This window comes from Macrosteles quadrilineatus, unplaced genomic scaffold, assembly GCF_028750875.1.
Source record: "Macrosteles quadrilineatus isolate MER2022 unplaced genomic scaffold, UCM_ALF_1.0 Scaffold_3__2_contigs__length_128488019, whole genome shotgun sequence".
Lineage (NCBI taxonomy): Eukaryota > Metazoa > Arthropoda > Insecta > Hemiptera > Cicadellidae > Macrosteles > Macrosteles quadrilineatus.
In genome coordinates, this window is record NW_026542596.1 from 10,935,974 (window position 1) to 10,952,533 (window position 16,560).

Here is a 16,560-nt window from a genome sequence, read left to right on the forward strand (position 1 = left end):
GACAAACACTGAGACATGGCCTTGCCATATAAGTTATTTGCATCTAGAGACAAACATCGAGACATGGCCTAGCCATATAAGTTATTTGCATCTAGAGACAAACACTGAGTCATGGCCTTGCCATGTAAGTTATTTGCATCTAGAGACAAACATTGAGACATGGCCTAGCCATATAAGTGTTTTGCATCAAGAGACAAACACTCGGGGGAAAAACGGTCTTGTACATGGATACAGACAGCTTTGTGTTAGTAAAAAAATCGGGGATGTACAGTGATACAGACAGCTATATGTTAGTAAACAAATCGGGGTTGTACAGTGATACAGACTGCTTTGTGTTGGTAAAAATCGGGGTTGTACAGTGATACAGACAGCTTTGTGTTGGTAAAAAAATCGGGGTTGTACAGAGATACAAACTGCTTTGTGTTAGTAAACAAATCGGGGGTAAATCGGTCTCTTACATGGATACAGATAGCTTTATTTTAGTAAACAATTCGGAGTTGTACAGTGATACAGACAGCTTTATTTCAGTAAACAAATCGGGGTTGTACAGTGATACAGACAGCTTTGTGTTAGTAAAATAATCGGGGTTGTACAGTGATACAGACTGCTTTGTGTTGGTAAAAAAATCGGGGTTGTACAGTGATACAGACAGCTTTGTGTTAGGAAAAAAATCGGGGTTGTACAGTGATACAGACAGCTTTATGTTAGTAAACAAATCGGGGTTGTACAGTGATACAGACAGCTTTGTGTTAGTAAAAAAATCGGGGTTGTACAGTGATACAGACAGCTTTATGTTAGTAATCAAATCGGGGTTGTACAGTGATACAGACAGCTTTGTGTTAGTAAAATAATCGGGGTTGTACAGTGATACAGACTGCTTTGTGTTGGTAAAAAAATCGGGGTTGTACAGTGATACAGACAGCTTTGTGTTAGGAAAAAAATCGGGAAAAAATTTGAAAAAATCGGATCCATCAAAACCGGATCCAGCCCAAGATCCGGAATTTTTTGGATCCGATCCGGTGCCGGTTCTAGCTTGGATCCGGCGGATCCGGTAGTCCGATATCCGGATTCAACCATCACTATAAAATATGCTAGTATGGCTATAAAAAACTAGGATAAAGCGTTAATTTTTATTTTCAAGTTGTGTGCAAATCCTGTAATAGCTTAGAGAAGTGTTATTGTTTCCTTATAAGTTATACATTAAGTGGTGGGAAACATCTAGTGGGAATCCCTAGTATTATGGAAAAATAAGGGAACTATACCAAAATCTTATACAGTCAAGGTACTCTGTAATTTAAATATTCATTAACATAAATAACTAATTCTGTTATAACATCAGATTCTTAAGCATTGTAGATGGCTAACATTACAAAGACTAACACCACTGACATTGATTACAGCATCATCATAAGTAAAAATACTAGATAGTACATTGAAGCTTGCAGGAAGAGAGTTTCTTACAAGATCATAGGCGTCTCCACTCTCCAGTCTAAATATTGCAACGCATCATCTCCCACTACCTTGCATCTCCCTAATCTCCTAGTCCTCAAAACAAGTCATGCACTATAGTTCCCCCAAGCCTGTGTGTTCTTATGTGACTAGTTTTTTGTGTGGTTTGTGATTTCAGTGCAACTCCTGGTTCATACCGTAACCACAATCAAGGCATTCACAATCTTCATAGCAAATTTCTTTTTGAATGCTATTGTTCGGTTTATTTGGTAGGATTTAAAACTGAATGCAAAACCTTTATACAACAATGTAGTATTTGGAATATTACATTTCAGTTTTATTCGCCAAAATTCTATTGGTTGGATTCCAAATCTCATGTGATTTTCTGTTCCAGGTGGATAACCCAGCTAAAGTTATTGATCCGTTCTTCGAAACACAAGAGAATCACAATTTGATTGGTGTGGCTAACGTGTTCTTAGAATGTTTGTTTCATGACGTGTCGCTCGACTATCACACACCAATCATCAGCCAACAGGTAATGTATATTCACGGCTTTCTTTCAAGTTTGCTAACAATTACTTTTTTTGAAGGTATAATTTAGTTTTGTGTTAGAAATTTATTGAAAAATTCACTCACAAAAGATACTTTTAAAACCTGGCAAAAATATCAAGAATAATGACAAAGGGTAAAGCAGTGTGGGATACGCTAATTATTAATGCTAATGTTAACCATATTTTCTAGCCACTGAGCTGGTTCTATAATTAAATTGAAATATTACCTTCGTCAGCCAGCTCCTGTATTGTAACAAATGTTACGGCCGTTTCAGCATCACTGTGCCATCATCAGACTGTTCAGCCAAAAGGCGTCATTATGACACAAAAACATAGATGTGTGTGTTTTGTGTGAAAATGTTTTTGTGTCATAACGACGCCTTTTGGCTGAACAGTCTGATGGCACAGTGATGCTGAAACGGCCGTAACATTAATTATTGCAATACAGGCTAGCTTATGGCTGACGAAGGTAATATTTAGTGATGGGTCGGTTGCTGATTTTATCGATTCGGGTTTTTTTTTATCGGTTCTGGGTTGTCGGTTTTTGTTTTTTTGGTTTTTTCTCTTAAATAAGGTATTAAAAAAAGTGTTTCCTCTACTTCTGTAAAGGTAGTACAAACGTAAAAAAATTGAAATTGTAACTTACTTTAGGTAAGGGCTATTATACAGCAATTGAAATAAGTAGATAAATAATTTTCAACAAACAAAATCATAGTCATATAAATATAGGGCTGTTTGATTTACAACTGATTTATCAGTAGAATAAACTGTTTGAATCAACCAAGTTAAATTACTGAACAATATGTAGAAACCCATAAAATAAAGAAAAGTATATACATTTTAGTCACTAACTTGTAAAATATTCATTTATAGTCAGCATTTAATGAGTGTGACACATTAGCCCAAATATAGCCCCCTCAACACATTCTCGAACTAGCCTAGCATATTTCTTATGTTGCAGGGAGAAGTGGCTGGTAGACTTCAGGTAGAGTTGATGAGGATAGCTGGTCAGTTCCCCCAAGATCACATCTGTGAGTCAGTGTCAGAGACTTCCACAGACAGTGGGAACATTGAGGACGAACCTGCCACAGATAACCAAGTCACAGTTAGGGTGAGTCATTGTCACCCATAAAGGCCTTGCCAATTCTCCAATGTACACTTTGTTCTTTCATCGCCTAAAATCTCCATGTCTTTCAGCTCTTAATCACTCCACTTTTTCAATGTCGGTACCGGTACCGGTTCCTAACCAAAATCGATTCTCGGTTCTGAGTTCCGGTACCATTGGTACCTCATTTTAAATTAGGATACTTAATTGTTTTATTTTTAAAACAAAATATACCCATTTCAATTTTTAAACTGATTATTTTTCATTAGTGTAGGTTCGCTATATTAAGGGATAAAAAAAATAAAACTTAAGCCTAAGTTAGGCCTTTTTGTACAAAAACACTTAAACAACCAACCAAACACTTTCAAATCAAAACAATATATACTAGGGATGGACGAGATTGGATTTTTAGTTCGAGACGAGACGAGATTTTTTATTTCTCATAAAATTTCGAGACGAGATCGAGACGGGATTTCCCTTCTCATACACAACGGGAAATGCACGTTCAAAATTTTTACCTGATTTTGTAACATTGTTAGATGACTGTTTAAATACAAAAATAATGATAATAGGCAAGAATATTTACAATATTTTATTAAAAAACATCAGCATAACATTTTTTTATTAATCACGCCTAACTTATTAAAAATGCCTACGATTAGAAAACATAGTGATATCAGTTAGGATAGAGTTCAACTTATCCTAAAATAAAATAAATCATAAAATAAAAGCAATATTAATTTTTATAAAATAGTTACTTGTTTTGACTTTTTATAGTACAGTAATAAAACATTCCTCACACTGCTTACACATGATTATGTCAAGAAACAGGGTGTCTAGTAGTCAGGAAAAACGGGAAAGTCGGGAATTAGTATTGAAATTCAAAATGGTCTTGAAAAGTCGGGATTTAGTCTTTTTTTTATATCAAAGTAGGCAATTTTCATGATTTTTCCGCGATAGCGGACGACAATGATGACGTTTTTGCAGTCGCGGGAAACGGCGATAATGATTCTGTGACCGTGAGAGACGACGATGGTGTTTCCGTGATCGCGGGAGACGACGATGATGTATACACTGTTGGGGGAAATGTTCATGATTTTGCCGTGATCGCTAACGACGATGACATATCCGTGACCACGGGAGCCAATGGTGATGTGCAAACGGCCGTGGGAAATGATCATAATTTTGCCGCAATCGCGGTTGACGACGATGACGTTTCCATGACCGTGGGGTACGACAATGATTTCACACACGGCCGCAGTTAATGTTCATGATTTTGCCGTGATCGCGAAAGACGACGATGACGTTTCCGCGATCGTGGTTGACGACGATGACGTTTCCATGACCGTGGGATTCAATGATGATGTCTACACGGCCATGGGAAATGTTTATAATTTTGCTACGATCGTGGACGACAACAATGACGTTTCCGAGACTGTGTATGACGACGACGATGTCGTTTCCATGACCGCGGGAAACGACGGTGATGACTAATCGGCCGAGGGAAACGTTCATGATTTTGCTGCGATCGCGGACGACGACGATGAAGTTTCTGTGACCGCGGCAGTCAATGATGTTTTCTATATGTTTGCGGAAGATTTTATGATAAAAAACCCCTAATTGGCTAAATAAAATTTTTCATTGCTGCATTTTCTCTTTACTTGAAAACATCACATTATCCTAATAATAATACTTTATGATATAAAGACCTACACAAAATTTATATTTAAGTATATTTATGTTTAAAACTCTAATATTCGCACACCCCTAAGTCAAAGCAATTATTAATGTTATGAATAATCAACCTCAGATAAAGAAAGTATGGTTTTAAGGTAGTGTAATAATTTTGTCAAATCCAAATAAATCATTTATTTGATCCAGTCTTTATGAGCTTACCTTCTGGTTCTGTCTTCTGCGTGAAGTTGGTGAAGCAATTGATGTGGATGTTTGCACCACTCTCTCAGCTGACGATGGTGACACAACTTAACGAACTAACACTGAAATACTCATCCTATAGCCTACTATTGATAATATTTCATGATAAATAAGTCCTTTCAAATACCTTTAAGTGAAAAATACTCATCATGGTTGACAATTTTAATTCTGTAAATAAAGCTATAACCAATTTACATGGTTACCGACATTTCACCATCGATTCTCGGTCCTGGTACTTTTCCCAAGAACCGGTGGAACCGACATTTGACGTTAAGTACCGACCCATCACAGTCTAGGACTCGTCATTGGGATTTTGCCAAGGGTTACTTTCTGCAAACTCTTTTAATACGGCCTTTTAATATGGCTTAATATGGGACTCGCCCTGGTTCGCAAGGCAAAGTCAAATCCAAGGAAAGTTTTTACTACTGTTGAGAGAAAATACATTTTCATTTTATCGTCAATGACATTTTAAAGAAGATTGCTCCCCGTCTCTTGGGCTATAAGCTTTCAAACTCTTACATTTTCATGACATGATTATAATTCAAACGCAATGTGTTGTTCCCAGGTGAAGATCAAACAGGCAACAGGACTGCCTCTGTCTCTCTCCCACTTTGTGTTCTGTCAGTACACATTCTGGAGTCACGGAGAGTCTATTGTGGTTCCTCCGGTGGTCAACCCGGAGCAGAGCATTGACAAGGACTCCCTGTCCTTCCAGTTTGAGCACACCCGCGACTTCACTGTCCCCATCAACGAGGAGTTCCTGGAACATTGCACAGGTCGGGTGTCACATGTGAATTAGTAGACAATTGTGAAACATTGTAGTCTATGAGAAAGGAAAGATTCAACTTTCACCAATAGGCATTGGCATCTGGAAAATCAAGGATCTTAGTCCGGCAGCCAAATGAGGATTTTGTCCCTAACCTGGTTTTGTTCTATTAAGTTTTTTTTATTGTTGTTTTGAGTTATATAGGGTATGTAGACCATAAAACCACCGGGTACTTTTTTGGTACCCTTGGGCAATAGCCGCCATCTTGGAAAATGGCGGAAAACGTAATTTACAGTGTAAGCTTTTACTTAAAACTATGTTATGAAAATACCATGCTACCTACAGCAGTGCAAACACTTTTAAAATACTCACAGTGAAATTATATGCAGGAAAATATCATATTTTAACTATATATTGTGTGTTTTAAAGCCAGTATGTCTTTTTAAAGTTAATCATTTAGATAAAACATATGTTCTATCCCTAATTTTTTCAACTTTGTGCTAAAATCTCTGAAAAAAGGCCATGATACATGTTACAAAAGTTGTAGATCTTAAAATTGTGCATCCAATGCACCTATAGGGATCTTTGTTGGATCAATGATAACGTCACAACGATGTGTAAAAAATAACTTTTATTTTTTTTTTTTGTATGACAAAGAGGGGTATCTAATAAATGAAAATAATTTATATAATTCGTCCTAAGAATATTCTGTAGTTCTTTTCTACTGTTTTTGGTGTCAAAATGTTCAATAAACCAATGGCTTTCATTTACGCTAATTATAATTATTCAAATCATAGGATGTAGCTAGTTATGGACCCCCCAAAAAGAGTAATTTTAATTATAAAAAAACCTCATCAAAGCCCTACCTATATCTTTAGTGATTATGTTATGTTTTATGTATTTATAAGAAAACAGTCAGTAAAGTACTGGTTTTCATGGAAAATATTAATTATTGGGTTTCAAAACATTTTAGGTATAGATCATCAATCAATAAATCAATAATTTTTCTTGTAATTTGTTGATTTGTAAATTGGGAATAGTCCGGCAACCAAACAGGGAATTTTCCTTGAACCCTCTTTTGTTCTATTACGTTTTTTTTTTACTGATGATATTTTATCTTAGTATATAGATGCAGAAAATAGCGGGTACTTACAAAGTACCTTTGGGCAACTTCTAGAATTTGAGATAATAATTGTCAATATTAATAAACAAATCGATTAATTTAAAACGTGGTAATTAAGCTTTAAACTATGCGTTTTTAGTTCGAATATCATGAAATTTAGTATGAAACCTCGTTATAATGTTACTCATAAATTTACCAGATATTAGCCATATCGAAGCTGTTTCAAACTGGCGGTAGAAAACGTGGTTTTTATCTTAAGAATTGAATTTTTTGCACAATTAAAAAAAATTGTTATACGACCTTGTTTTAGTGTTACCTATAAGCGATTAAAATATAATTTTTGCCAATTTAAACCTGAGCTTCTATAAGTTACTAGCAAGACACATTGTTTACATCATTATTATGGCATGTAATAATAACACTCGATTTTGAAGATAACTGAATTCCCGTAGCACTTGTGGCTATGCTTGTTAGTATTTGCGTTACATTGAAAATATATATTAAGTTAACAAAATTAATAAAAGCGATTTCAACATAGTTGAGTTTTATTATTTTGTATTGTAACATAAATATTTTATTAATGTAAAATTTTAACTTACATAATAGGCCTACATGTAGAAATAACTTGTAAATAACGTTTCAGTAACCTTAGTGACTATTAGCGATTTCTCTATATAGCTAAATCTATATAGCAGATCTATATAGCTAATCTCTATATGTAGCTATCACTGTAGGTCTCATGGTAAGACCTAGGCCCGGGACCCATCTACATAATTTTGATGTCCCCAGAGGCCAATAACACTCTTTCGCTAAAATGTATATATATATATATACTGATATATATATTGTATTGTATAAATTGTATATATATATATATATATATATAATTTAAAAATAGTTCATTTTAAATCCCATGTTATTCTTATGGAGAATATTGTAAAACGTTTTAGTTGGTTTGTTTTTTGATATATTTTTATCAAACTTGGAAGATTTATTTATTCTATACTAAGCTATTAATATTTTAATAAAAAATACACTTTATTAGTTTCCCTTTAGCAGCAAACCTAGGTACTCTTTAAACATAAATGTGAATTTAATAGATTAATTGAAAATCAATCCAGGCAAATGGAAATTTGCTTATTCGTCAGGTTTGCTGCAGCGGGGGTATTAACTCATTATTCTACATTGTCGTAGTCTTCACTGACGTCTTGAGTTTGTATTTTTCTATTTAAACTGGTATTATATCCACAATGACAAAATACTGTGCAAGGTAAGCCTGGTCTCACGCAACTACATATTTTTCAATTCTGTTCACTGGTGTATATCAAACGCAACAAAAAAGACTTGATAGGAATAAACCAGGTTAGGTTCATATCTGAGTTTACACATAGCTTCCTGAGGTTTTCTTCACCAAAATGAATAACACAGCTCATTTAGATCTTGAGATATAGATCTTTAATAAAAGACAGTCCTTAAAAATTGAAAACCTAATGTTAGTTAGAGGTCTACAACAACTCATCTTAAGCTCTACATATATAAATAGAAATTGTCTCAAATGAAAGTTCTAAGTTGGCCTAGTGTTTTTAGACCAGAACGAATAACATAGTACACATAGCAGCTGAGAAATATGTCTTTAAATACAGAAGAAAGTTAAGAAAAAACAACTTTTATTCTACGTTTAAGCGTATAACTTGCCCCAAACACGCCAGATTGCAATAAATAATAGCTGAAAAGAACCGCATTAAATCACTGAGTATTCCCATACCACAACATACAATATCTAGTAAAAATAACTTGAGACACAATCATTAACTAAAGATAAATTGTAAAAAAATCAAATTTGTATTGTTTGGGGTCCACAACTCATGTTCAACTCAGCCGATTTTAATAGTCAATGGCTTGGATTAAAGCCAGTAACTCACTGAGTATTCATAGTATATAACATTTCATATAACGTAATTATAACCTGAGATAATATCTTTAATTAAAGACAAATCTTGGAAAAACTAAAATGTTATTTAGTTAAAGTTCTATAAATCCCCTCAAACCCGATAGATTTGAATGACCAATGCCTCAAATGAAAGCCAGTAGTTTGCTGAGTATTTTATTATAAAAAAAACATAACATCGCATAATCAGTACTCGAGGTAACAATCTTTTTTTCAAAGAAAATTATACAACCATTAAAATCTTTGTTGGTTGAAGTCTTGTAATTCACCTCCGACTCATTCGATTTCAGTGATCTACATGTCAAATGGATGCCAATTGTTTACTGAGTGTTTTTATTGCAATACATACAACATCCAATAATAATAACTCAATGGGTTGGTCAAAATTTTAACTTTTCTTTTTGAAAAAATATTGTTTCTTTGGAGTGAAGATGAAAAGATCGGCCTTAAAGTCCTTAAATATAAACAGTTAATAGCTCAAATTAAATTTGGTAATTTTACAAACATTTTAATACCAAAAACAGCCAGAGAGAAGTGGCGGATGGTCTCAGGAAAGATGTTTCAATTTTATTGAACATATAAAATATCCTTATTTTTCATTTAAAATCAATAAAAAAATTATTTTCTAACGCTTTGTTCTGGCGTTACCCTTGATCCAACAAAACATCCCATAGATGCATTCGATGCTAAATTTAAAGCTCTACAAACTTTATAATATATATTATAGTCATATTTTGAGTATTTAAGGTGCAAAATTGAAATAAAAATAAATATGACATTATTGTTTTATAAATTATAAACTTTGAAAAATAATACTGACCTTAAAACAATTTATATATATTTAATATATGGTATTTCTAAGTAGGGAATTCAACCATAAACATTTTAAAATAAAATGCATTGTTCCATCTTAAATAGTTTTTTTATTACATTGGTTTAAGTAAAAGCTTACACTGTAATTAACGTTTCCCGCCATTTTCCAAGATGGCGGCTGTTGCCCAAGGGTACCAAAAAAGTACCCGGTGGTTTTAGGGTCTACTTACCCTAGATATCACATATCAACAATAAAAAAAACTTAATAGGACAAAACCAGGTTCGGGTCAATTCTGCTGGACTATCTAGTGGTGGTAAAAGCCATGGAAATAAGATCCAAGTACAACTATTATGAAATTTAATCTAGAATAAACCAAGAGATTCATTCTAAACTATTTCATTTGATATTATTATCATTATTACCAGTTTGCTAAATGCCACATAGGTGCGCATTTTAACCCAAATTAGCGTGAAGGATGAGTGTAGAATGGAGTAAGATGATCTGTGTAGCTTTGTAACTGACTAAGATCAGCTGTTTCATTCGATTAATGCTATAAAATCTATGATTGATTTTAAAACTATTAAAAACAGAAAACCTCCTATCGTCTCGCAACATTACTACAATATCTACCTGCATCTTTTGTTATCATCATGATAAATCGCTGGATTCCCTGCCAATAACATTCCTGAATTATTATTATATCAAATATTCCTAAACAAGCACAATAATTTCAAGAAAAATTTTGAATTATCAGAACTTGAACATCTCTATTCTGATTCCGTTACGTTTACTTTCCAAGTCAAACACACTCAGGTGATTGTGCTGGAAAATGGTGTTTATAACAAAAACACAACATTTAAAACTCTCGAAATTAGAGATGGACGAGACTGGATTTTAAGTTTGAGATGAAATTCATTTTTATCATCATTATTTCAGAGGAGATTATAAATCTCATCACTATCAGAAATTATTCGGTTTGCAGAGTTTCACAATCGTCTTCACACAGCTAAAAAACACCTTCAGAAAGTCTGCAATACAGGAGTGCGTTGATGTTGCATTTCCATGCGAAGGCGTTCTTATAATTTTTTGTATTAATAATCATGTCTTGAAAAAATCTCGGAGCAAAGCCAATCTTTCTTAATCTTACAAGATTAATTAGTTTCAACAATTTTTTTTTAAATTTGTGTCACGTCCATCCCTACTCGAAATCAAACGATCGAAGTTTGGAATTTGTATCCGAAATCTATATAAATAAAATTACAGTTTTGTCTGTACATTGCTTAGAATCATGCAGTTTTTGGTTATTTTTACGTTTCATAACCTAAGAAAGCCGAAACGAGTCTTATCTCAATTTCTGTCTGTTTGTCCATTCTGTGGTTTCGTCTGTAATGCCAACATGTCATTTTACGCGGCCTACTCCTAGAAAACTAGAGTACCGATCAAGGTTCTAATCATTTTTCTGTATTTACTGGAATGATGAGAGTGTCTTTGGCTATAAAAACATGGCATCGCTTCTTTGAAAACAAAATAACAAACCATCAAACACCCAATTTTGTTCGATTTTTGTCAAATTTTATCCCAATGTTTACTATTACTTTTATGAAATAGCGATCAGCTGTTTGGATTAGTTTTTACTTCTAGCTGTCACTGATATGTTTACATTAATGTGCAGTAGTGAGGTTGAGGAAGTATTGTAACTACTTTTAACCAGTGTCAAAAGAAACTTTCAATTACAGGCCTACCTTGGGGCTATGCCTCATAGATCTATAAAGCAATTCCTTTTATCATTAAATATAACACGATCGGGTGACATTTAATTGGGAATCCTTCGTTTTGGCTTTGAAATTGTATTTGCGAAGGTTTATATGTATTCCTATACAGTAATAGTTTTGCCAGCATATCTGAAAAAATGCACACTAAATATGCAAACCAACTCCTGTTCTGAATAAAGGTTTCAACTTACTACAAGATTCCCGTACGTAGAACGGGCAAACAGCTAGTTGCAAACTAAATTTTGAGCAAAACGTCTACCATGTAAGGTATATTGCAGTACATGTGTGACATATTGTTGTAGAGGGTGCATTATCAGTGGAGGTGTGGGGACATCGCAGTGCTGGCTTTACAAGAACAAAGCCAGAGTGGGAGGTGGAGCAGCAACAACTAGCAAAGGCTCGCTCACTCACTGACAGGTAGTTATGTGACCATGGATCAAAAAAATATATCTTTTGGCAGGAAAAAATGTGTTAGAATTAAGTTAGCTCTAAATGTGTTTTATGTTCTTAAGAAGAAAGAGATTGGTAGCTTGGTATTGGTTTAACCTGGTTTTAAATCCTGAGTTTTCCGTCCATGGGACCTTAATCCTGTGTATGGATCTTATAAACGAAGCAAGAAGGGGCAGTACAGTACAAGAATAAACTGTTGTAATTAACTGTAGGTAGCAGCCATGGGACGCAAATACAACACATTGCTGTCTTGGTGTCACAATATTTTGCGCTTCTGACTGCACTGTCAATTATTTTGGTCTCAGTATGTTAAATACTATAAATCTTTTAACAACTTCTTATTCCAACTCAAACCAAAGGGAAAGAGCAAATAGAGGATAGCCAGCTTTAGCATAAAGCGCTAATTAGTCTAAATGTAATCTTAATTTTGTGCACTTCAATACAAAGGTACAGATATTTGGACAGGGGATGGGAGGCCATTAAACACGTTACTATTTGCTGGTTTACAATATTATGCTACTTTACCATTACTGACAAAGTACTGGTATCAAAAGAATCTCTGAACAGGTTCTGTTGATGAATAGGTACTAAGTGTATTGTTTGAGAACCATGTCTCAAAACAACCTGAACAGAGTGCATATACTGTAAAATAATGTTTTTTTGTTTGTGATAAAAGGTGGAGTGAGCTGACAAGGAAGATAGAGTTGTGGGTGGAGATACAGGAGTTGACAGAGCTGGGGGAGTACGCTGCTGTGGAGGTGATACAGAGGAACGATGTATTGACTGGAGGAGTGTACCAGCTTAGACAGGGACAGCAGCGAAGGATACAGGTACCAAATAATTACCTTCCTGTATTTGTAGATGTTTGTGACTGTTTCTGTATTGTCTTACTCCCGTTTTGATTAAGGTCAGAAGAAAACACTTTTTTAATCCAGGGCTAAAACTTGTACTTTGAGTCAGCCCGAAATACACGATTGCATTATACCATACTGTTATATCCCCCCAATTGTGGTCAATTCATAAACATCTTCCGCAGTCACAGCAAAATCGTGAACATCTTCAGCAGTGACGGCCAAATCTAGGATCTCCTCTACTGTCTTGGCAAAATCATAACATCTTCTTTATACCGGATACGGACGATACGGTGAAATCTAGAAGATTTTCTGTGGTTCTTCAAAATCATGAAGATCTTCCAAGGTCACAGCAAAATCAAGAAAATATACTGTGATGATTGTCAAAAGATGAGCGTCTTCCCCGGTTATCTCCCGTGGTCATAGCAACATTGTTAACGTCTCTCACAACCGTCTAAACCGTGAACATGCAATAGCAGCGAGATGGTCAATTTTCAATCACACATCTATGCAGATGCTTTTTGTGATCACGTAAATAAAAGCCTGATTTGACTTGACCAAACCTGAGTTTAGCCTAAAAAATTATTAGGTTGAGCCCAACTCGCAGACTCTTATTTTTTAAAACACATCTTAACATAAGTTCCGAAAGAGGAGAAGCGCATATAGAAACAAAATCCACCTACATTGTTTATATCTTGACTTAATTAATACTTGACTTGTCTTCAGGTGAGGGTGAAGCCAGTTCAACAGTCAGGCACTTTGCCCATCATCTGTCACAGTATTGTCAGCATTGCTGTAGGAAGTGTCATTAAGAGGTAAGTAACTAGTAGTTAGTTTATAATACTAAAAGTTTTGGGCATAGTGGTTAAGAGTCACAGCCATCAAACACTTTTTTACTTTATTCAATTACACAATTGAATTTTAAAACTCTGATTCAAGAATTTATATAGAGAATCAACCAATTTGTTTTCAAAGGCTATCCGATTCAGTGTTGGACCAACATTATTGTTGTTTGAAGGGAAGCCAAAAATTTAAAAAAAATATTTGCCGACTCAAAAGAAAAGAAATGAGTATAACCTAATGTGATGTGTGATTGTTGTTTAGGTCAAGGCTACAGAAGGCTCTAGACTCCTACCAGGAGGAAGATCTGGCAGTGTTGAGAGAGAAGTGGAGTGATGCTCTCATGAGGCGGAGACAGTACCTGGACCAACAGATCAACCGGATCATCAACAAACAAGGTGGATACAACTGATTCTCAAATAGGCTTTATGAGCAAATTTATTGAGATATAATTTGGCATATTCTTAATTTTATTTTAATATAAATCAACAGTTTTAACTTTTTTTCTTGATAATAAATTAAAATTGTGATTCTTTACAATAACTAGCCAGTTTTTTTTAAATGTTATTCTCTACAAAATTGTAGGGGTGTGCAATGCATCGAAATTCTGATTTTATTCGATTCGATTCAATACATCGAATCGCTATTGGATTCAGTGGTGGTCAAAAGCCAATTTGATTCATGAGGAATCATTATCCATATATGAAAAACACTTGCAGAAAGTCAATGCAATACCTGCTTTCCTTTTTGAAGGCGTTCTTATTTAATTATTCTTTGCATATAAATATTGCTTAAATTGTGTTATAAGTTTTTGTTTTGACATTGCAAATGACAAGTTTTGTTAAGTATAAGCAGTGTGAGACATGTTTTAATACTGTAAACATAGCCAAACAAGTCACTCCAAAATCATCTGAAAAATTGTTACTTGATACTTAACTAGTAAGACTGATGTTTTGGACTGATGAATTTGGTATTTTTGTAGGTCTGAAGCTACGTATACCTTGTAGTTTGTAGGTCTGATTCTATCCTCTAATTTTATCAATGTAAACCAATTGAAAGTTTCAGTATATAAATCTTACAAATGTTTTTACATGTTTAGGCTACACCAAAACATATCTGTATTTTTAATTCAATGTTATAAAATAGGTAACATGCTTATCAATGTGATTCTGCAAGAAAACATTATGAAATAAATAGGCAATTAAAACAGCTCACTGACATTTCCAGCAATACAGGTTCTTCTGATGTATGATTGAAAATAAATATTTTTCACCTAAAATTCATATATGCCACACGTATGAATAGGCACATCAATAAAAATTTGCATTACATAAATATGGTAAATTTTAATTTTGGTTGTTTCACTCCATTGATAAGTATGAATAGAAAAATGCCATTGCTTCGAATCGAGTTGCATTGATTCAAATTGAAAATCTTTTTAATCAAATCGTCGCTTTGAATTGAAATTTTATTGCTGCTTCGCACACCTGTAAACAAATTTATTCCGATTGATATATTGTTTTTCATCAATTAAGCCGGTAATTAGGCTTTTTTATCATCATCAATTTAGCAGTTCTAGCCTCCTGGGTTTACCGAAAAACATCTTCCATCCTTGACTTTCCTACCCATTTCTCTCACGTACCAAAATTTTCCCACTGTTTCCAGTATTCCATGATCTTCCCTAATCTGACAGAATCCCGGTTCCGTAATTGTAGGATTAACAAGTTATGGTACCCTTGTTTATGCACACTAAGTATGGTCAGCATTCTCTAAAGCTCTTAATGTGGAGAGCAAGCTAGTCTAGTGGCAGATTGTGTGGCTTCCTGGGCTGGAGCTTAACTTGAACTTGATGTGAAAAAGGATAAAACTTTTTAATGGTAAAATATATTATTTGTTTCAGACAAGACAGAGACAGATCAGGAGAGAGAGCAGAGTCTGGTAGATCAATGGGTAAGCCTGACTGAGGAGAGAAACGCAGTGTTGGTGCCTGCCCCAGGCTCGGGGATACCAGGGGCCCCTGCGGACTGGGCCCCACCACCTGGAATGGAACCTCACATACCTGTGCTGTTTCTCGACCTCAACAGTATGTCTGCACAAATAACTTGCCCGAGTACTGTAGATAGCAACAGAAAGAAACTCAAAATAAGTTAATTGAGTTTGAATTTTTTAGTTGAAATTCTTTTTTGTGAAAGTTATTTATCTATCCATTAAAATTATGTAGATTTAGCACTTTTTTAATGGGCCCGAGTTAAGCTAACCTGAGAAAGTCGAGGGACTAATTATTGATACAGTACACAATAAAAGGTAAAAAATATAACAGTGATATTTCGTCCTAAAATAGTACTTTTTCATAAATTAGATTGAAGAGATAAGTATTATGCAAATGTACAACTGAATGAACATTGAAAATTATAATATCATCTACATTTGAGGTTAGAGAGTTTTTAATTTCCTAACATTTTTGATTTGACAAATGTTGTTGTAGCTGACGAGTTGTCCAGCCAGACAGGTCAGTGGTCAGACATGGACCAGCTGCCTGTGGCCGGCCTCAACTCTATATTGTCCAAGGAGCATGGTAACAAGTTCTACAACCTGCCTATCATCAAACACATGGAGACTGACGTGGGAGCCATGGCTGCCTGGGACAGCTCCGTCCACGACAGCGACTATCTCAACAGAGTCACTGAAAGTGAGTACTAAAACTAAGCCCTTTGAGCCCTAAGCATAACTCTACAAAAACAGCTGAAAGCTATACCTGATATGTGCTATACCTGGGAGTCAAATAAGAACTACTGCGCTTGGGCCAAGGCAACAATAAATAATAAACAGGCCGTTAATGCTCCTCTGGCATGACGTCATCATAGGCGACGGCAATGACGTAATGTTTGCCATTTGTGATCAGCTACTTGTTTTCATCTTTTCTTGGAAAACAAAAATATAATTTAGAAAATAACGT

The 16,560-nt window shown here is 34.8% G+C and overlaps 1 protein-coding gene across 1 annotated transcript in view; it reads left to right on the plus strand.

The window, feature by feature from the left end:
• Positions 1-16,560, plus strand: part of LOC128988567 (kinesin-like protein KIF13A) — a 103,879-nt gene that overhangs the window by 63,501 nt on the left and 23,818 nt on the right. Inside the window, exons 17-25 of the mRNA XM_054409958.1 lie at positions 1,844-1,984; positions 2,962-3,111; positions 5,606-5,816; positions 11,766-11,880; positions 12,590-12,743; positions 13,491-13,579; positions 13,869-14,002; positions 15,505-15,687; positions 16,090-16,293. Coding sequence (XP_054265933.1) covers positions 1,844-1,984; positions 2,962-3,111; positions 5,606-5,816; positions 11,766-11,880; positions 12,590-12,743; positions 13,491-13,579; positions 13,869-14,002; positions 15,505-15,687; positions 16,090-16,293 — 1,381 coding nt within the window. The remainder of the gene's footprint in view (positions 1-1,843; positions 1,985-2,961; positions 3,112-5,605; positions 5,817-11,765; positions 11,881-12,589; positions 12,744-13,490; positions 13,580-13,868; positions 14,003-15,504; positions 15,688-16,089; positions 16,294-16,560) is intronic.